Source organism: Toxorhynchites rutilus, chromosome 3, assembly GCF_029784135.1.
Source record: "Toxorhynchites rutilus septentrionalis strain SRP chromosome 3, ASM2978413v1, whole genome shotgun sequence".
Taxonomy (NCBI): Eukaryota; Metazoa; Arthropoda; class Insecta; order Diptera; family Culicidae; genus Toxorhynchites; species Toxorhynchites rutilus.
The window spans coordinates 240,554,245-240,576,367 of record NC_073746.1 but is presented as its reverse complement, the minus strand read 5'-3'; the positions used below and the strand labels follow the sequence as shown (position 1 = coordinate 240,576,367).

Here is a 22,123-nt window from a genome sequence, read left to right as displayed (position 1 = left end):
TGGGTGCAAGAACGGCGCTGACAACCAAACATTTCATCTGTGTTTCGGAGAGTGCTCATTGGCCAGAGCGCATGTGTGCACAAGGTGGCAGCTCAACTGGGTACAAAAATCTAGTTGCGCATCAGCACCGAGTTGCATTCTGAAGACTGAGGAACATAAGTTGCAACCTTTATCAGGAAATTTCGGATGAACGTACCACACTAGGCAGCTTTTTCAATATTACAGAAAATTTATATTTACTTGATAATAGTATAGTATTTATAATGGTTTCATTATCAATACAAGATTCATATATATATAATGCATTATTTATAGAATTTTTTCAAAGTATTTCTCCAAAAATTATACACATTAGCATTTGTTTTACTTTCTGTTCATGTCCTTTTTTCATTCCGTTCACTTTTCCAATCGTCACTAACATTGATAGTGTTCCAACAGTAGTAAAAATAAATTAATTAAGCTGTCCTCGAGTCTCTCTATTGACAAAGAATTAATTGATAATAATAGTAATAATAATAATAATGATTACGATAATATTAATGATAGAGTAAAAATGCGCGCCTTCAAGCGCAAATGATAATTGCAGAAACATACAAATGAAGGAAACATGAGCAAAAAAGCTGCACAAGTCTGTTCTCTGTTTGATTTTATGTATTTCGCTATGAACTATGCTCGTGTGTAGAAAAATGTCCTGTCTTGCGCAGACCAAAAATATAATAATATTGGAGACCTTAACTTAGAATGGAAAATCTCAATATTCTTTACTGTTCATTTACTTGTTTTCATTTCAGCTGGGAGTAGTTTTTTTCTAACTTGCTTTGTTTTTTTTTCTCTGATAGTACCTAAATAAAATGTTAACCATCGCCTCGCTTCAATCGATTGGTTTGTCATTATCCCCGAATCTCTAGTCAGACTTCCATCCGTTTAGTAAAAAATCCGCACTTTTTGCTATTTAGTTTTGCCTATATATGTTCAAAGCTATGCATTCTAAAACAAATGTTGTTATCAAGCGAAAATGCTAAGATCGAACTGAAAATTTTCGCATTTTCCTGATGCTTCTGTGGTTTTTATTCGCAAACGAAAAAAAACAATTCGGCATACGGCGGCTGTTCTCGCTCTGTTGTGTTGATATCGGGCAACGATGCCTTGCGCGCTGTGTGCACGGTTAAATTAGCTAGGTTTCGCTATCTTGTTACTTTTGTTGTTGTTGTTGGTTGCTGTGTTGTTGTATTTACTTGCAAGTGGTGGCAGTTTTTTTATGTGTTCTATTCACTTCTCTAGAAACATTTGTTTGGTAATACCTAATCCCGATAGGAGGAGACGAGCTCCCCCGCTTGTGTTCTATTATGTACATCGCTGTTGTTTTTGCATCTAATTTGCATATGCCTAGAAACGTAAAACTTCACAAAATTGTACACAATGAATATTGCTCACCCCGGCGGCAGGGGGCAATCAGGGCTCGACCTTTTTGCCCTGGGGGCCTTAGCCTTGCTCACGCGGAAGGCGTATTCGGCAAGCGGAATGAAAATCAAAAATATTGTCATTGATTTTTTGTGTTTTTTTTTCGCTGGATTTTGTGCATCCAGAGGAAGCTGCGCAATCCTTCTGGCAAGGGGTTGCCTCTTTCACTAGAGAGTGTGTTAGGTGTGTGTTTGTGTTTGCTCTTAATTTGCTTTTTACAGATGATATTTTTCACAAAGAATGTACAGTTCTTCTCCCGTGTTGGCTCTGAGTATCAACAGTTCAGTTCACTTCGTTTTGTTTGTTATAATTACAAATCAGTTAGTATGTGAAATAAATTTACACGTTTATTGTACAAAGTAAAATTCTTGAGTCCGAACCATGTTGGGTGTGTGTGTGTTTGCATATAAAAACTGCTCTCAAACCCTCTCCTCAGTACAAAAATACGCTTTTGTCTCGCCCGAAATGCACTGTAGAAAATTTTGTTGTTTTTAATATCTTTTATATAAAAAAGCAACCACGTGAAAATTGGTAAAACTGCACCTCACTGCATTTGAGTTCGGTTTTTGTCTGTCTCATGGATCGCGGAAAGCCGAAACTTTGTCAAGAATTGCTCAGGATCAATTTTTAAAATAGTCTATTTATAAAATTGTACACATTTTACAGTGGTCTCTTTCGATCGCTTTATGTTCAAAATTAGTTTGTTTTCTTCTTCTTCTCCTACAAAGTATTACACAACAAACAAAAGTTGAATTTATAAATGAAAAAGAAGAATGTAATCACAGATCGATTTTCTTTCTCCTCGAAATTTGTCTTGCATCAGCGATAATCTAATATTGGAACTGTTGTTGTGTTTTGTTTAGGATTTCTTTGTCTGTCCGGATGTGAGTGTATGTAAAATAAGACGCTCCGATTCTGTCTAATTGAAAAAAATAGTTTAATTTTTTCCGTGTGTTCAATTTGTATACAATACCGGATGTTTTCCCTATTCAGGACTGTGTGTTTAGCTGATATTTAGTTTTTCTTTTTCAGGTTAGTAAAAAAGTTTTTTTCTCTGTACATATCACGAGTTTAGCCTTAACACTGGATGATTACTTTTTTCTGATGACTTGTTCTTTACATTTCCGCGCGATCTTGCTTCGTTAAAATATATTTATAGAAATTTCTGATTTACAAACATATTACAAATAGTTTCATTACATTTTTTACATCGTATCCCACAGAGATTGTTCACAGACTGTCCTCTTGTTTAGATGGTTTATTCGGATCCTCATTGTGCTAGAATCATTACCCTTTTTGTTAGTGACCGTTTTTTCCTCAATGACAATATTTTAGTTTTGTTTCATCGTTCGGTGTTCGTTTCCGACACGTTATATAGGTTACATAGAGAAAACAAATAACAAACTGCGTTCTACAGTTACACGAGTGATCTAACAAAGTATTTTGTTCGTTTTCGACCCAAGGGAGAACACGTTTGAAAAGTTTTTCGTTTATCTCGAAATTGCATCCGGATGCTACCACAGGAATAATTGAATTTCACGTTCATATATGTTGGGGTTAATACTACACAGGTTATATACATCCATCCAAATCCGTGCCTGACCGCCCGGGCAGTCAGGCAGCCATTGCGCCCGTGATATGCGACAACGGTCAAAGCTACTCGAAATTAACTCCGGAAAACCTTTTTTTTACACGAAATTTGACAATTCTCTCGATTCTAGTAACTGCGTTTATCTTAAACGGTGGAGGAGGCGATGTTAGTTTCCGTTTCCAATTTCTACATGTGCTCTCTAAATGTACATTTAATACTATTGTGTTTGCTTATATGCGTGTGTGTTCATTTTTTGCTGGTTCGCTAAAATTTCTTCCACTTTTTCGGGTTGCCTTTTTTGTTTGTTCAGTATAAAATAATTATATAAATTTTGTACAGCGATATACAATGTTTTTCCTTCACTTTTTGCCCTGCGATTTTGATTTACCTCTACACGATTACCATGCATGATCTGCTAAATTCGCCGTTCAGAGTGTTTGTTGTATACTGTGAGAAATGACATAAATCTACACTATTTTTTCCCTACCAGAAATGAACGCTCCTCTTTACTTCTCAAGTGAAAAAATTGGCTTAGATTTAAGCAGCGCTTGACGCAGGGGGAATTATTAGTAAAGTAACGCCGATCTTCCGTCTACACAGCGAAACACAGTGCGCTAAACAGTTGACGGGTCATTGTCCTAAAACAGAAAACCCACTATTTTATACAGGCGCATTGCATTGCTGCGCACGCGCGATCCTTTGAGACAAAGAGATTCGAATTTTGTTAGTGGAAGAAAAAAACGAAAACACACACGAAGGCACACATCCCCCGCCAAGTGTTCCGCGCACTGGTTGATTTGTTTTAATGTAGATTCTTAAACTAGAATATGATTTAATAAGATGAAAAACTATTCTACATGACATAATAGATCAATTAGTCTAAATTAGTTATGACAGAAACAATAAAAAGTGTCCAATGAAAAAGTTACGATTCGTGAATGTAACGTAAAACTAAATATAAATACGACTATTTTTCAGCAAATGGAGGATAATGAAAGCTTCTCAACTAACTGTTGGCTATGAAATTTACAAATGAATTACTAAATTTCACCACTATGTTCAATATAAACATCTTCCCTTGTGGTGGTGGTGATGGTGGCCTCACTGATGATGAACAACATTCTTCCCAAAAGAATTTCAATAGGAAATGTGGTTAATATAAGTTAGAATCTAGTGAAAAATAGATGCTATTTATGTTTGCTTTCACACACACGCACACTCGGTGCTTTCTTCCAGCCGGAAATCGTTCGGAACTGATTTTTGCTTTATTAAGTCTGGTTTAGACCTCCCGTGAACGAACCACATTGCGAACAAACAACTTGGAAATCATCCTTTCGTTGTTCTGCTATCTTTGTTGAACACACGAAGAAGGAAACGAAATCGACGTCTTGGTTGAGTACATCCACATTTTTTGAGAAGAAATGAATGCGGATGCTTTAGAACCACATTTAAGAATATGTTTAGTAGCTCTCGAGTTTTCAGTGAAAACTTCCGCATGGATGCAAATTCATGCAATCGGATCTTTACCCGAGCCGAAAAACATTTGAAGTGAGCTTAGTGAACACTCGATCGAATGATATAATTTCTTCGAAAATGCGGTTGGCGATTGTTTTGGGTTTTTTGATATCTGGTCACATTTCATCTTTCACATTTCATCATCACATCACATTTCTACTTGCATAAGCAAGTCGCCATTTTGTCATATTATCGATTAGGTCTGTGATGCTATTGTACTTGATTTTCAAAGCGGGCTTATACCTTTTACCAGGGTTCAACATTTACGAAAACAATGCAAAAAAATCAACTCCTCTTAGTTGCTTCGCTTCGAGGTCACAACGAACGCATTCACCGCCAAACACGACTCATTCATCAGTTACCCTCGCTTTTAACACTCGTCAATTCATTTCTAATTGAAGCAAATGGTTGTTCTAATTGGCATGGCGAATGAATACAAATCTGCAATATATGTTCACCCAACTCTGGAGTGAATATGCCTACGGCGATCCCGTCGGCTCGACATCAAGCAGTTACGGAACCCCCAAGTCGCGGAAAACTACGCACAACAACTCGACGCGACACTTCTCACGGTAGAGGAGTTAGGCGCAACACCTCTTGAAGATGGTTGGTGCGGGATTCGCACAGCAATCAGGGAATCTACGACGAATATACTAGGAGTGGTGGCGCCGAACGGCAGAAAAGACTGGTATGATGCAGGGCTATGGATTTGAAGTCGGAGTCGGAAGGAATTTCTTTGTATTAGGAGTCGAAGTCGGAGTCAGTGACATTTTACCGTCTCCGACTCCGACTTTCAGTTAGATGACCTCATAAAATCTAAAATTTTAGCTAAATGGGAAAATACTTTGCAAAAACACCGTAGAGCAGCAAAATTATCCATTTCAACGATATACTCAACCAGGGTCCGCCAGATTCTTTAACATTTTGGAGACTGTAAGAACAAACTGATCACGAATGAAGGCAACGTGGTTGACAGGTGGATGCAGCAGTAAGCGAAAGCCGAGATGGATCTGCCCTGGGTGAGATCTACATCTACAAGCAGGAATGCTGCAACTACCGTGGCATTACGCTCATCAGCGTCGCAAACGACGGTTCGTGGGTTCGTGGGTCAGTACCAGGCCGGTTTCATGGGAGCCCACGTTACCGCGGACCAAAAATTTGTCAATCTGTTCGATTCTGCAAAAATGGCGGGAACGCAACGTGGCCACGCACCCCATTTTCATTGACATAAGGGCAGCATACGACTTAGTTGACCGAGAACAGCCATGGCAAATAATGCACGAGAATTGGGACATTTTTCCCGACAAACTAACGCGACTGAACAAGTCTGCCCTGAACCATGTAATGGTCTACGTCCGTTCAATAACATTTTTTTGTTCAGCAACCCCTTCGGCACCAAAAACAGGAGCACAGCGCGCATGATGGCGCGATCAGATCGAAAGTGACTTGCGAGTGTTGAGGCGCCTGGAACCCAATTGAATTGAGGCGACTTCTCGATACAGCACGAGAATCCCCGGATCTCGTCATCCCACATCTTGTGATTCCTCTCGTTCGTCGTCACCTTCTTCTGCGCCGCATCATCACTTTTAGTCTTACCTGATATGGATATTGTTTTTGCGATATTTTCCCAGGCATCATTACGTTTCGATAAATTCCTGTAGAATTCATCTTTTTCATCCTCCCCACAGGAATATTATTTGAATTGCCTGGCAAACTCCTTCTTTCGTACTTCCAGCATAATATGTTTGTTGTGCGTTGCTGGAGACCCTTCATACTCGGAGCTGTTATAATAATTTAACTAGCCCTAAGCTGTTTTCCACTTGAACGATTTCTTCCAATTCACTCTCCATCTCTCGGATAACAATATTCTTAAAAAAAGGATCCATAACTTACTATGAAAATACAACAACAATAGCAGTTTCCACGCCGAAATAATTTCCAGAATGGCTTGAGACATTCGAATGTGAATAGAGAAATATTTTGACTTCTATATTCACCACTGTTTTCGCGTTCACGTTCACTGCTGCTGGCGAACTATAGTGAACTCACCAAACATCTCGATTTCACGGTGGAAATTCAGAACCGTACTGAAATATTTTCAACTTTTCAACATTTTCAACTAGAAAATGTTTCTCCCCGTTTCAATATGTTTTCCTCGCGTTTTACATATGAACTGATGAGTTATTTACCAACAAAAAGTGTTTGTTCACGTTCACAACAGAGGTCTAAGACAGCCTTCACTTGTGTGATTTTGCACTGCAAAAACACAGACTTTCTTCTCGCGGCGTAACACGGTTATTAGTATTTTCAATTTTCGCATGTGTGAATTTGATTTGACTCATTTGCATCGTGAGTATGGGTTCGCGTATGATCTTGTTGGATATAACTGTTACATTTACACGAAAATTGACAGAAAATCATGTTTCTAAAACATAGGTTTTAATTCTACTAGTTTAATTTTTTATACTGGATTTTTACCTGCTATATATATATATATATATATTTTTTTTTTTTATTGATCATGATTCCTTTTTCTAACCCTACTTTCGCGAATATCGTAGAGGAAAACATTCTTAATTGTCTTCAATATAACGTGTCTTGCTATAAATGCTTGCATGTTTGCGTTTGCTTTCATCATCAGTTAATTGTAAATGTTGATCGCTCCAATGCGATCAAACGAAAAAAAAATTAGTGTGTGTGTTCATGTGTGTGTATTTGTGTGTGTTAATTCGCTTGTCTTACTATCCATTTAAATGCTAACTGTTTCTGTATTCTGAGGAAATGTTACTAATTTCTACGCTGTATCTGCTGTTGAATATATACGATACTTTTATTAGGCATAACATAACTATCCTTCTTCTAAGTAATGCGAAAAATAATGCACTAGGACACACATTTGTTTCGGTTATTCGCATCAACGTTCTGTGAAAATAACAATTCCAAAATCCTTCTCTATCTTCTGACTTTTTTTGATGTTGTCTAAAAGTTTTCGGATTTTTTGTTAGTGTCAATTAATGAGGATAAGGTTGATTATTCTAATTTGTCGCTAGCGATTTACGAAAAACACATCCGTTATAATACTTTATTCAAATAATGAGAGAGAGAGCAATTCGAACGGATCGTCCTCAAGCAAAAAACCTGATCTTTCGAAAAAGGAAAACCCAGTTTCCAGCAAACGTATGTTGTTGTTAGCAACACGATTATCGTCTAAAACTGGTAATGTTCTCCTCGCGTTCAGTTTACTTCCTGTGCCTCGCGATTCCATCAACGTTTTTAATGTGGCTCATAATCTGTGTGTGTGTACTTATTCTCAAAATTTTCGTTTATTATCTTCGAAAAAATGATCCCTATGCCAGCTTGTTTCTATTTAATAAAATAACTAATCGATATTTTGTTGCCTCTTTTTTTCGTATTGTTTTTAACATATTTTTTACCATCGCTCCTGGATGCTTTGCTTTCATCGCATAGAGAAATGTTAAAATTTTTCATTTCTTATTACATAAAAACGAAGTCTTCGCTTCGCTTTATTGATTCGACACTTATGACAAATCCATTTAAATTAACATATTTAGTCACTGGCGTCTACACGAACAGAAACAGAGCGTTCCCTTCGGCTGTGACATCCGCTGAAGAAAGGTTTTCGTGATAATAAAATCAAGGTCAAAACTGATTCCGAATTTGCAAGAAAAGACCCTATTTTCAGACAACCGAAGAGAGAACGCCCTCTCAACAACAGTAACTCTGAGGTCGACTGCTTACTACAGCTACAGTTCACCAGCAGCTCTTCGAGTTATAATTAACTCAACACTAATTGGTCACGTCAGCAAGTGCGTAACAGGACGCGAGCTGATTAATCTCTATGGATGCGAATCAATTTTTCTGCCGAGAGGTTTATGAACTGATCAACTTTCTCCGTCACTTTTATCTAAGCAATTTTCTTGCTGCTTATCTACATGAAAGTGAAATTTTCACGCAATCAAAAGCATTGAAGTTATTACCTTTTTATACCTCAGCTTATCCACGTTGAAACGTCGTCGCCGGCATCACTTGCGAAAAATAAACCTACCCATCCACGAACGATGGGAATTTTGTTCGAACTCAATTCTGTTACGGTTATTATTAGTAAAGGCGCTATTGTTTTTATGAACAGATTCCTTTTGCAATCCGGTCCTGTGTATTCAACACGTTTTTCTTCTTTTTCAAATTTGCATATAATACAACGTAAATGATAAATGATACATGCTATACACCTCAATTTTTCTCCTAATCTACAGTTTCCCGACCTTCTGCCTCTTTTGCCCAACACACACGACGACGTTTCAAAATAATGCTCAAAAAGTCACATCTTCCGCATGCTGCTAAAATCGAGTTATTCCGAAAACTACTATTTATAAGTGATTTATACATCCAAAAAGACCTTTTTTCTGCTGTCTACAAATTCATCCATCTACATTAGTTAAGACTTCGATTACAATACAGGATACACCTAAAATTTCTATACCAATAATGATGTCCTATGGGCGCCCGCCCCACTAGCGGCCCTAGGACGCGTTCATCTAATTTATATGTATAAAATGCAAAAATACTACGCGAAGAGAGTCCTCTCCCCACCTACTATATAGTTTCATACTTTCTATTACAATTCTTCAACCAAGAGATCATTCGAAAAGCTTGAAGCGCATCCGATTCGTTATTCGATAGGGCATAGCGGGCAAATATCTGGACACTGATAATTAATCTGGAGTGTGTGCGGGGTTGTGTTCTGCTAAAAACAAAACTATTAGTTAAAATTTTGCTGACACTAATTTTTCTATCGCGAAACCAAACTAGTTCCGGGATTCTTACATAATGGCAATGTTGTCTTGCATTGCTAGCGCGTGAGGACGACAAACTTCTGTGTCAATCTATCTTTCGGAACGCGGTTCTATCGCGGAGAAGAAAAATTCATTCTAAAATATATGTTTTTCTTAAAAAAGCACGTTAAAAATATGTCCTTCTTGCCAAATCGATACAGGCCCGTCTGCGTGTTACTGTTTCGTAGGACTGAGATCCGTTGTTCATCTATGCAATAAATTTACAGATTGATCGGAGAGGTTATGTGGACCATTCGAATAATGGAAAAATGCTAAAGTTCAACTTCCTGCTCTGATACTTGCCACTTAATGATCAATTGCTATAATATAACACAAAACTTGGGAGGAAAAAATCATCGAGGGAAAAGGGAAATATAGTTATATATACAAGGGTGTTGTTTGGTATCCTCCGGCGATCGAAGGCGTGTTCTCGAATCAGAAGATGACTCACTCACTCTCCCGATAGGCGCTATCTCACTTTTCGTATCTCTCAGAACTCTCGTCAGTTGATAATTGCAATAACCGGATCTCTACCGATCCTTACATGACTCCATTGGTAGGCGGAGGCCCGATTGGACCCAAATTCGTAGCTACTCCACCGTTGTTGTTACTGACAACGATAACTCCGCTCACGCCATTTGAAGACACCTGCCCCGTCCCATTGGAGTTCATCATCGGTTGCCCCCCATTGCTACCAACATTGGTTCCATTCGTCATACTAACGTCCGCTGATCCCGCGAGGCCACCCCCAGCGTTGTTACAATTACCTGCACCGGGTCCACTGCCCGGGACACCGCCAGCACCAATCGAGTTGGGTGTCTTCATGGAGAACTTATCCAGCTTTGCGATGATATGCTTGCCGTAGGTGTACTTTTTCAGCGAGCTCATGTGCGGACGGATCTTGTGGAGGAGCACTTTGCGCTGCGTGGGCTCCGACACGTCGATCATCTTCTGCACCACATAGTTGGCGTACTGGTCCTTCATCATCACGTGGAGACCCCTGAAAAGGAAACGGAAATTGAGTTGAGTTATCGTCATTGAAATTGTTTTATAAAACTAACAGATCAGACGAACTTCGTCCTGCCACAAATTTTCTATTCTTCTTCGATATTCCCCAATTTATTCTATAATTCTGCGGAAAGTACATAACCTAACAAAGAACAAAACCTTACAAAATTCGAAAATATGTAAACTTTTCTGCAATATTACTTTGATAAAAGATCACACATTGTGATGTAGGAAGAAAACGATTTGATTGAACATCTTACAGGAACAAAAATGAAGATTTTGGCCAATGTTTTTGTTTTTTTGTCAAGTCGAAATGCAGAATGAAGTCGAATATCCTTGAGATCTGTCGAGAAATGGTCCAGTTATAAATGTTTCGAAAAACGAGCCATAAATACATAGTTAATTATGTTGCTTCTTATTCATATTTGTGTACAATGTAGATGTAATGTCAGCAAACGAAATGATTGCAAGTATGTATGCAAAAAATGTAATGCAAGCAAAGCGAATGCTTGAAAAGGGCACAAACCATTCCGAAAGCAACGAAACAACAAGGATGTATTTTTAACATATATTTTTAACAGCTGAGTGACACTGAATTTACAGTTTAGCAGAATTACATCTGCAGCGCTCCAGAAAGCGTCAGCTGTTAGCTGTAAGCTCTCCCGGAAAAAAACTACAAACATCAATTTACGTTTTAGTATTTTTATTTTCGGATGCATCGAACATTTTGAAAAAACTCTTTAGTGAAAATTTTGCTACCCCTGAAAAGAGCCGTGCCTCTATGTAAACAGCTGAAGACGGTTGATGCGAAAACGAAATGTTTCAACGTGCGAAAGTGTCGAACTCATGATCTTAAGTTCGATACGTACGCCATGAATTGCAGAACATTGGTGATTGATTGCGATGCTGTCTCAGTATCTTGTCCTGCCAGTAGAGTTACTCTGTTCTAGACACACATTTCAGTTGCAGGCGATTCTTTATTTATACCATCATCATCATTGACAACGCATATAATTAAAAATGCTTGCGTGCGAATCAATCATACACAAACACTCTCAACATGATGGTATAAAAAATGACGCGGTTCGTTTTATTTTTTCATGGAACCGCTACTGTAGTCCGGTCGCTAGCTGAGTGTCTGATGAATCGTGAATGAGGCTACTAAATTTTGTTTCACCTTTTGGTTGATGATGAAACTATTAGAGAATGACTGTTCAGCATTTAGAGAGACTGTTGTCTGCTCACTAGCTGATGCGATATTGAGGTCGATTTCCTTTCGATATTTTAAAGACGCTTTCAGCTTCGCAATTCATTCGCCTCAATGAGGTAGATTAGAGTGGGATGAATATCTATATGGTGACTTCGTTCTTTTATTTCATTTGGATAGAATGATATGCACGGTGGAAAGATAAGCTTGTTTTCACAGTAGTACAGTAGAACCCCGATTATCCGCGAAATAGTCGGGTTAGGCCATCGCGTATAACGAAAATTGCGGATAATGCAATACAAGACTAAAAATGAGGTACAAAAACGAAAAATATATATTTTAGCATGAAAACTATGTTTCATCAATACAGAAATTATTGAATTATCAATCTGTAAGGTCGTGCACATCACTGATCAGATAATGTGAAAGCCATGACCAAAACAAAAAAGCAAGACTCTATCAACTTACAGACTTACTAACAAATTTCGGGAAGGTTTAGAAGGTTTATAGATTTACTAGGGAACTCACTTTCGCGGATAATCCGCACCGCGAATCAACCGCTCGCGGATAATCGAGGTTCTACTTTATTTATGTACAGGGAAACTTCGATATAACGTACCCTCGTTATAACGTACCCTCGATATAACGTCACTCGATCGTACACATTTTCAAAGTGTAAAGGAAAAAAAAATTTTTTTTTTTTGAGAGAACAATGAATTATTTGTATTGTGATGCTAAAACATGTTTTGTACTTTCAATCAATCCAGAAATCTAGCTGGTTTTGTGATTCCGGATTCTAAATGAATCTAGCTTTAATCAACAGTACGAAGAGAAACAATGAAAAATGAGAAAGGCTGGCTTCGTATTCTGATTGAATATATTCGTTAACTTCACTAAAACAGCAACACAATAATGTATTACAGACTACGTTTGTGAGTTCTTTATTATGCTTCGATATAACGTACAATTTGATACAACGCACAGTTTTGAAAGCAAAATGTACGTTATATCGAAGTTACCCTGTATTCAAATTGTTGTTCGCTGCTACTCAGTCGCTCCTTGTGGTCGATACAATATGACGAGCACAAATTGGGCCAATAAAGTGCGTGGGATTTTGCGCGTTTAGACGGTGCTTGAAATTTTACAATTATTCAATTGTTTTTTTCAAAAACAAATTGGTTGCGACAGATGCGCAAAAAAACCAATTGATTACATCTTCGCGATCTATTGATCGATTGTTCGATTTTTTTCATTATTTCTTATCTAGGGGTCAATCAAGTTTATTTTTTAAATTATTTTGTTATTTTATTAAAAAAAAAAATTAGTGCGATCAATGTCTATCGAAGTACGCAACTCACAGTTCATTTAATTTTGAAATCAGTCGCTATACTGTTTTGCTACTGAAGTCAATAGACAAATCACATGATAATCCTTCTGCAGAAATCTTTCATTACTTTGAGTCGTTAGATTCTTACTGCATGCAGCTGAGAGACGTAGGTTTCGAAAATTCAGGGAACTTTTATTCATAAAAACGTTGATACAGCACAGATCAAATAGGGAAAACTTTTGTAATTCGTATCTGCATTTCGTGTTTTGTATTAAAAAAAATCGAGGGGTTGTATCCGAGACACGACCGCTTAGGACGCAGGGCTACGCAATCTTTTTTTTGAAATTTGTTGGTTTATCATTTCGGATATTGTTTTCGAATACGTCGAAAGTTCATAAATAACTCTTTGGTAAAAAGTTTCGGGGACCCTGAAAAGGTTAAATGGCTTGCGTGGTTTTGTACAATCATTTCTAGTAGCAACGATTCTTTCTTGCCTTTGCGAGAACAATACTCTAATTGGTAATCGCAATTTGTCGCAATTTGTTTCTTTATATCAATGCACGCATTACACTGAGTATTTAACTAGAGGCATCATCCTTGCATTACGGAGACTTTAACTCCAACGATTCATTCGTCTCCGACCGTTTCTATTCTAGCAGCTGCATAAGTTGCTCGTTATTGGCAGCTCTGTTCGGGAAAGCACACAAATGGAAATGGGAATGCTTCCAATTTTCATCATTTTAAACCATATACAGACTATGGGATTGTAATGTATTGTATATCAAACAAATCTTAGAAAATTTCTGATCCGATTGGCTTGCAAATCGTTTAAATCCGTTGGCAGCAGACCCTTAATGTAAGACGTAGTCCTACGTCGAAAAAATAATTCAAGCATTCAGAACCCTAAAAGCCGATCTTTCGGTAGATTGAATGGTAATTAAATTTAGAACATCCCAATAATACTAAAATTTCAGTTCCTGGCAAAATGTTTATGATTTTGAGCGCTGGCATTAAAAATGTATTTTGTTCATTTTTGTTCATTTGATTACTATTGCCTGTGATAATAATACATTCTTAATGTAGTGGATTATTGATAGAAAAGTAATACTTTTGCTCCTCTTGATATTTGTTTTTTTTACATTTCTCATTGGATTCTTTTTGACAATTTGAATCTATCCGCGTGCTCCAGTATCTTATATATGACGAATTTCGCGCAAACTCGTCTATGGGATTGGCATGACCCTCTCAGAACTTAATAAAACTTTCTGGGCGTGAGTACCTTACCTAATTAAGCAACTTGGCATACTTAGTTTTCCGAAAATTTAATAAAACTAACATATGGAAGGGCTAAATATTTTTGGCCATTTTTGTATTTTTTCTTTACTCGAAAATGGTGAGTCCTACAAAAAAGTGATCTATGGAAGAGTTATCGAAAATAATTGAATTTTCAGAAAAAAAAATATTGAAAAAATATTTTTTTTAAATGTCACTGAAAATGATTTCAAAAACTAAAAGTCGATTTTCTTAAAATGGTCATCTCAGATTTTAATGAAATGGTAGATAAATATGTGACCTACAGCTCTTCCATACATCGCAATTTGTGCATATTTAAGGCAAAACAAATTTTCTAACAAAAACTTTTTCAAGATTTTTTCTCGAAATTTTTTGATTTTTTTTTTTTTTTGGTGTACAGTTATAGGAAAAATCAATAACAGGTAGGAAATGGATTTATGGTGACAAATACAATATGTTTCAATTCAGAGAGTAACGACAGCTTTCAAACAATAGCCGTCTGCCAAAAATCTTTTGATCGGTCGGTCAGGTATCGAATAATTGTTGTAAAGTTAGGTAAAAGGTAAAAGCCTTCGAAAAAGTGAATTCGAGGAAGTCCAAAACATCGCTGGAAACCGGCTATAACAAAAGGAAAATACTCACGCGTCATTGAACGAGCACACCTCTTCAATCAGCAGCGCCCGTTCGGCACGTGTTGCGTGTGTAACGCACTTTTCTACAACGTTAGAAGCAAACTTGTGCTGAGACAGTACGAGAACCTTTCCTCGCACAGCAGCAATCAGAACCGATTTGTCCTCTGGTTTTCCATGCTCTGAAAATGTATAAAAAAAACATTAAATCATACACATCGAAACAAAATCGATCACCCGATCCTCTTACCCAAAACATGTTGAATCACATAATTTCCGTACTGATCCTGAATCAACTGTTCGGTGTTGGCGTGCAGTTCCGCCAGGATCGGTGCCGTCTGCTCCTGTGTGCAGTGCTCCAGTATCCGCTGGATTACACGACAACCATACGGATGTGTGCTTAGTGAGTATACCTGATTGCGGAACGCGTCGATGATGAACTGCAGAGCCACCGGATCGACACATTCGATGCACTTCTGAACTACGTGATTTCCGTTTTGATCCTTAACGCACTTAAGCACATGTCCATCGAGTTCACGCACTATTTCCTGCTGTTGCTCAGATGGGATACTTTCGAGTGCTTTCTGAATCACGCGACATCCGTACATCTGAAGGGCTAGTGGGAGAACATGGCCGCGGACCTGTTGGGCGAGCGCCTGCTTCTGTTCCGGAGAGCCAAACTCGAAGAACTTCTGGATAACGTAGTTGCCAAACACATCGGTCATCAGGCTGTAGGCTGCTCCCAAAATTTCGTTGAACACTAGCTGCTTCTCAGCCGCTGTTGCTCGCTCCAGCTTCTGTTGGATGAATCGTGAACCATGCTGATCTTGTGAAAATTCGACAATATGATTGGTGAGATCACGCAGCTGAAGGTTAGGATATCGCTGATTTCGGAAATCTTCCAGCAAACGGGAACGGCCGGGTGGACGATCCAGTCCAGGTGTAGCAGCAGCGACGGCTGCGACTGCAGCGGCTGCGGCGGTCGTTGGGCGCACAATAGATCCAGACAATTTCGAAAACAGTGAGTTACTCGATCCAAACATAGCATTCGCAGATATTCCCGGGGCCAACTGATTGACCTGACGGTATTTTGTTTCCGCCCCTGGAGCACGACTGGTAACCAGTGCTCCCAGCCCGGAAACCGGTGGCGGACTAATTGAGGTACCGAGTGGGCTGGCCGAGGCGTTCACTGTGTTTAATCCTCCATAGCTTCCTGCGCCTACGGGCCATTTCCGGGCGGCAGCTGCAGCCGCCACAGCAGCATTGCTCATCACGGCATTCGACGATGCTGATGAGTAGTCCAGCGATGGACTGAAGGCTGATGTGTTACGATCGAACGAATCCCTCCGGGCACTCAGTGTCGATGTGTTCAGGGCGAGACCTACAAATAGGGTGAAGAAACATGGCTTGATCAGATATATACATTGCTTGAAAAATCGTGAAACAAAATCCAACGCGCTATGGTCGAGTAATTACTAAATCGAGTCTTTTGGAGTGAAAATAGGGCGGAGCGATTTCATAACAGATAATGGTGAAAATGAAAGTTGATTTGTATTGTGATAGCTACAAAGCTAGACTAATTGATTATGAAAAGCAGCTCTGCACCCGAATTGCTACACTCTCCGGCCACGCGGTTACGAGAGACAAATGTGGAGTAAAAGCTAAAAGTAATAAGCATAGCCGCCTTCTTTATTTCACGTTACACTGATTTCAAAAGTGGTACGCGATTACTACATCAATTAAAATAAAATGATAAAATGCTTAATTGAAAAGTCTACCGTCGACTACTGGGGCAGGTTAACAAAGGACAGCGAAAAACTGCATTAATTTTCGTCCACTGCAGAGACCAGTGAATGTAGGTGTCGATTCAACAATTAGTAATAAGATCGCTGTTTCGAAATGTTTTGTTTTCTTCTCAAGACTCATGTCTAGTCTTGTTTAATCAAATAAAAACAGGATTGCATCTCACGTTTATTGAATTAGTTATTTATGAACATAAACTGGTCCATAACCTACCATTATCAATAATACACAATAAAGAAACTTTCATCCCATCGCTGATGGATATACAGCAGAAGACAAGCCGGATTTCTACATTGATGTCCATCCATCAAATCCGCTTTTTATGTGAACTTCTGTGTATCACTCGATGTTAGAAGGTATTAAGGGCATCAATTACTTGATTACTTGTTTGCCTGGTGGTGGATGCATTGCTCTTTCTTTTTCGCCGTCCATGCGAATTGCAACAACGACGAAGGAATGCTATCGTCTCAGATCATATCTCTTCGTACCCGTCGCGTTTGGTCGTCTTTGTATACACGATCAACAGACGAATGAAAATTGACGAAACTGGAACACATCAGCATCTTCTTTTTTCTACTCTTAGGTTGGCATTATTTTCCATCCGTTGCCGTTTTCAAATGGAGCAACGAAGAATAAAAGAAAGAGATTCACAGCGGAGCCCCTGTGCCCCTCTGCAGCGGCCGCGCGCGCTCTCGCTAGTGATGTTCCACTAATACTACAGAGGCAAAGGTCTGCGCTGCTGTCGCGCTGATCGGAGGATGCTGACTGCGATGACTCCGTCAAGCCGTATTTTGTTGCAAATTATGTGCCCTAGTTTCACCACAGCGGCCAGTTGGTCCCTCGCTCCTATGCTTTCTTATCGAACGATGCGATGCGATGGGGCTGCATCAAATTGGGGGCAGGAAGATACAGTGATTGAGGAAAAGAATTATTGAATTAAGCAAGGGGGCTTTCGTTTTGCCGCTGTCGTAATCACACTAATTCGATTCTCTGGGTGAAATGTTTCGGATATCGGATAGCTTGGTGTAGATTTTTTTTCGGAACGAAATCAATGAGAAGTCATATGGTAGAATGGACTGTATGTGAATATGCAACAGTTCCGCCTTTATGATGGACTATCCAGGATTGGAGTGTCTTTTTTGTAACTTTTGTCGAAAGTACCCATCTTTAAAAGTTTGTAACAAACTAATTTGTAGTTATACCCCAAAAAATATAAAACTACACTTCGAAATGTCTATTCTGCGGCGAAAGCTGTAGAAATATTGCTTTTTTATGGAGTCTTCTGAGGAGTCTAAAAACAAAAAAGACCCTAGCTGTATACAGATAAACCTGTTTTTGTGCGGGGGATAGGGACCGCACAAAAAAAATCGTACTAAACTTTACCAGAAGCTTTAAAAAATAGTGTAACTACACAAAAAAATTTCCTTATGGAAATAACCCAAATTCTAATGATTCCATTCGTGATCAACATCACTTTAATAAGCGGCCTACTCACTCGCGCAGATCATAAAATCAACTCTTGGCACAAACGAAGCAAAACATGAAAATGGGAATCAGCTGACACAGTCCCTAAGTAGAGCAATGAAATACATATCAAAGAAAGAAAAAAATGACCGAAGAGTTCATTTTTTTCAAATACCGCACAAAAAAATCGTATAAAAATTGCACAAAAACAGGTTTTACTGTATATTTTATCGAAACTCGGACAGAAATTCTGGAAGCTAAAATTTTTGTGTCAAGTTTTTTTTAAACATTTCCTGTTTTGCTTAACACTATCATACCACTCCATTGGTCGATTCCAGTTACCGTCAATTTTCATTCTCATTGACAGACAAAAATGTCACGTACTCACTCGAGCTGAAGCGAGGTGTGATGATATCAGAGAACAATTACGAATTCTAAAATTTTTCGCAAACACTGAATATAGTATAACCACTTTGATGTTTCACGATGTTGAAAGCTTTTGAGAGCTCTTTGAATGTAACTTTCTTCTTCTTCTTCTTCTTCTTCAATGGCACTAACGTTCCTAGAGGAACTTCGCCGTCTCAACGTAGTATTACTTGCGTCATTTTTATTAGTACTTAGTTGAGATTTCTATGCCAAATAACACGCCTTGAATGCATTTTGAGTGGCAAGCTCTAGAATACGCGTGATCACAGTGCAAGTCGGAAGAAATTTCAATGTAACTTTATTATCGAGAAAAGAGTATGTTTTTTCCTGTTCATAATAAATAAATGCCGGTCATGAAAAACGCCCCACAAATCATGGAGAAATCATGGACAAATGTAATTTCTATCGTCAATATTTCAGATGTCAATAGTGCACTTTTTATCCTAACGTCGAAATATTTGTTATTATGAAATTCTTTGAGACTTTTCAAATTGCAAGGCTTTGTGCAGAATAGATTCAGATGATTCCTGGAAAAAAAAACGCGAAGGATATAAAACACTTTTTCACATTCTCTTAAACACCCTCATCTCTCTGACAATATCTCACATTCTCCCTTTCTCTCTCTCACCTTCTCTCACATTCCCTCTTTTATATTCCTTCCTAATATTCTCTCATATTCTCTATAACACTCTCTCTCACATTTCCTCTAACACTCTCTCCTCAAAATCTTTCCAACACTCTCACATTCTCTCACACACAGAACATACTGATTGGTACTTGAGTGTAGCAAACAATTCTCTTTGTACAACCTTCGGCGATTTAAACTTTAAATAGTCAACAACGATCCCGGCCACACCCCTATGATCACCAGGGAAAGGGAAGGAATGTTAGGGATCACCTCTATATCATGTTTTTATGGTGCAAGTATAGTTTTATAGATTATCATGGAAGATATAATTGTCAATTTGAAGAGGAGGACAAAACATACCGTCATTAAAAAGCGCGTAACCTTTTAACATGTCAACCGATTTATATAAAGTTGGCAGCGTTTGAAAGGTAAGACCTTAACCTTCCTAATCAACAGGTGGCGTTACGTGTTCCATGATTTAAATAAAAAGTCCCCTCATTTATTGAACATACTGTGTAAAAGAGTACCACGTGATCTGTCATTAAATGTAACGACAATCCAATTTATTATAACGAAGTTCTCTCTTTGTAGCTTTCTCATGTCACTCTTTGATACCCTCGGTCGCAGTGTGTCGAAATGAATGAGAGTTCGATGTGCGATACAATCAATCACAGATTATATTTTCAGTTCAATTTATTGTAGAAAGATCTATTGATCATCGAATATCCTTCTTCACTATGTTTTGAACGCAAATAATAACGGAATATATCGTCGATCCGATTCATTGTAGAGGAGCTCTTTCAATAGTACTCTCAGTTCTCTCAGATTACCTTCTGAATCCTTCGCTGCGGCATAATAAAATACATTCAATTTTCGGGATCTGGTTGAGGATCGCCTTCTCTTTTCACGTGGTGACTGTCAATACATAGTCGACATCATTACTGTCTATTTAAAGTTTCAACCACCGAAACTTGCAAAATAAGAATGGATTTGTAGTTCAGGTGTAATTCAGTATGCTACATGAATTAAGAAAAAAAATCACGCCTGTTGTAAGTAGTATTTGCATCAAACAAACGCTTATGATGTTGGATACCGCTTTGATTTTTCACACCATTGGAAGTTGTTGGAAGCAATTTTTGGCTATCGTTTTCAAGTTGGTGACGTGGTTCAATTTCGAAATATTTGTAAAATAAATAAATCCTTTAAATTTTATTAGTTACAAGGTTTTGTACAAATCGATTGGATATACGGTTTTATGGTAAAAAGTTGGAAAACACAAATTTATTCATCAAAATGGTTATTTTTACATTCAAAGCAGTCTCCATGGAATGCAACACATTTATGCCAACAACATTTCTGGTGAATTTTATGTGTTTGTTAGATGACATTCGTACTGTTCTCAGTCCGAAATGTATCGATAGTGCAGGCAGTGTGCGACTGTGCGTTAGCATGAGGTAAAACGTCTCATAACACCCAAACAGTTTCTTGTCATCTGTCTGTTTTTTCGCCAAAATTCTTTTTGCAAAATAACGTAGTAATTCATAAAACATTGCTTTTTATGACTGTGCAGCGACGAATTCAGCCTTGGAGATCACAGCTAGAAAGTTATATATAAAACAGGACACTCATTTATAGAGATCTTAGTAATTTTGATGCTGCGAAATATGACTGCGTTCTGAAAACTTTATACAATGATACAATTTATAATCTTCATATTTTCAATCATTTAATACGTTATTGGGCAATAAGTGTGCAAATATTTATTAAATTCATATAAACAATCGAACAGATTCAGATTCGAGTCTACTATTAACATGTTAATAAAAAAAAAGAACATCACTATGAAACAAGTATTGATTCGTTACCTCCAACGTTGGATCCGTTCTGGGCAGAGTACATGCTCTGCTGTGCCGTCTGTGGCTGCGGTGGATAGATCGTCGGCGGCGCCTGTGGACCCCGCGGACCAGCTGCACCGGGTGGAACCAGCACCGGGGGCGCCGGACTGACCAGCCGCATCGGTGTTCCAGTGCGCGGTCCCATCACCAGCGAGCCGCTCTGGTCGTAGAAGGCCGATATCACCTGTGTGCGCGGATCGATGGATGTTTGGTTGATTGGTGGTAATGAAGAGGTTTGGTTTTTATATTCGCATGATTGTGTTGTGTGTAGGCGATATTATTGATTGGTATGAAGACACGGGAAAAGAGAAAGAAAATAATATACAAACAAATATTAGGGAATTATTAACATTATGTACAGTCCTTAACCTAGTGCTTAATATGTAAACAATGTAACAATCAATCATCGGATGGAGGTAATCAGTGGATGGGCAACTTTTTTTTATACATTTGAACAAATATGAAATATGAACACGTTGTGAGGGAAGGGATCAAAGGTAAACTGAGCAGACGAGTGTTACAATCCGAACAATTGGGTGAGGCCCTCGAGGTCTTTTCAGCACATCCGCCAAGCGATCCGTCACGGATCATTACCGAAGACGCAGAATAATTCTCGTACTTGCAATTGCACGTATATACTGTTAATTAAAAGAAGCACAAAGAAAACGACAATCAGTAGGCATGCTTCGCAAGATTTTAGCATGAAGTGTGTGCATAACTTGATGGTGGCGTTGATTTCATAACCAAAGGCCATTCGCTTTCGCGAACTGTAGCGAAACTGATTGCTTCTGACAGGAAGGTGTTCAGAAATTGAAACATTTGCAATTCAATTAACATCAGTCATTCTTGTAAATATATGTATAACAATTTGAATGTATAATCAATACACTAATTATCATTGGAAGGTTTTTACGAACTTGCTATCCTATAATGTAATTAAAAAAGCAACAAGTTCCATGATGTGGGAACCGAAACTTCAAAGAGAGTGTTTTTCATTAACTCATGTCAACCTTCACACCTGCA

General features: G+C 38.4%; 1 protein-coding gene across 5 annotated transcripts in view; it reads right to left on the bottom strand.

Moving 5' to 3' along the window:
• Positions 1-209: 209 nt before the first annotated feature.
• LOC129780380 (maternal protein pumilio) overlaps positions 210-22,123 on the bottom strand; it is a 271,903-nt gene continuing 249,989 nt past the window's right edge. For all 5 annotated transcript variants that reach the window (XM_055788574.1, XM_055788575.1, XM_055788573.1 and 2 more), the window contains 4 exons: positions 21,071-21,284; positions 15,135-16,265; positions 14,898-15,066; positions 210-10,420 (listed from right to left, as the gene is read on the bottom strand). In XM_055788574.1, coding sequence (XP_055644549.1) covers positions 9,961-10,420; positions 14,898-15,066; positions 15,135-16,265; positions 21,071-21,284 — 1,974 coding nt within the window. In that variant the 3' untranslated portion in view covers positions 210-9,960. The remainder of the gene's footprint in view (positions 10,421-14,897; positions 15,067-15,134; positions 16,266-21,070; positions 21,285-22,123) is intronic.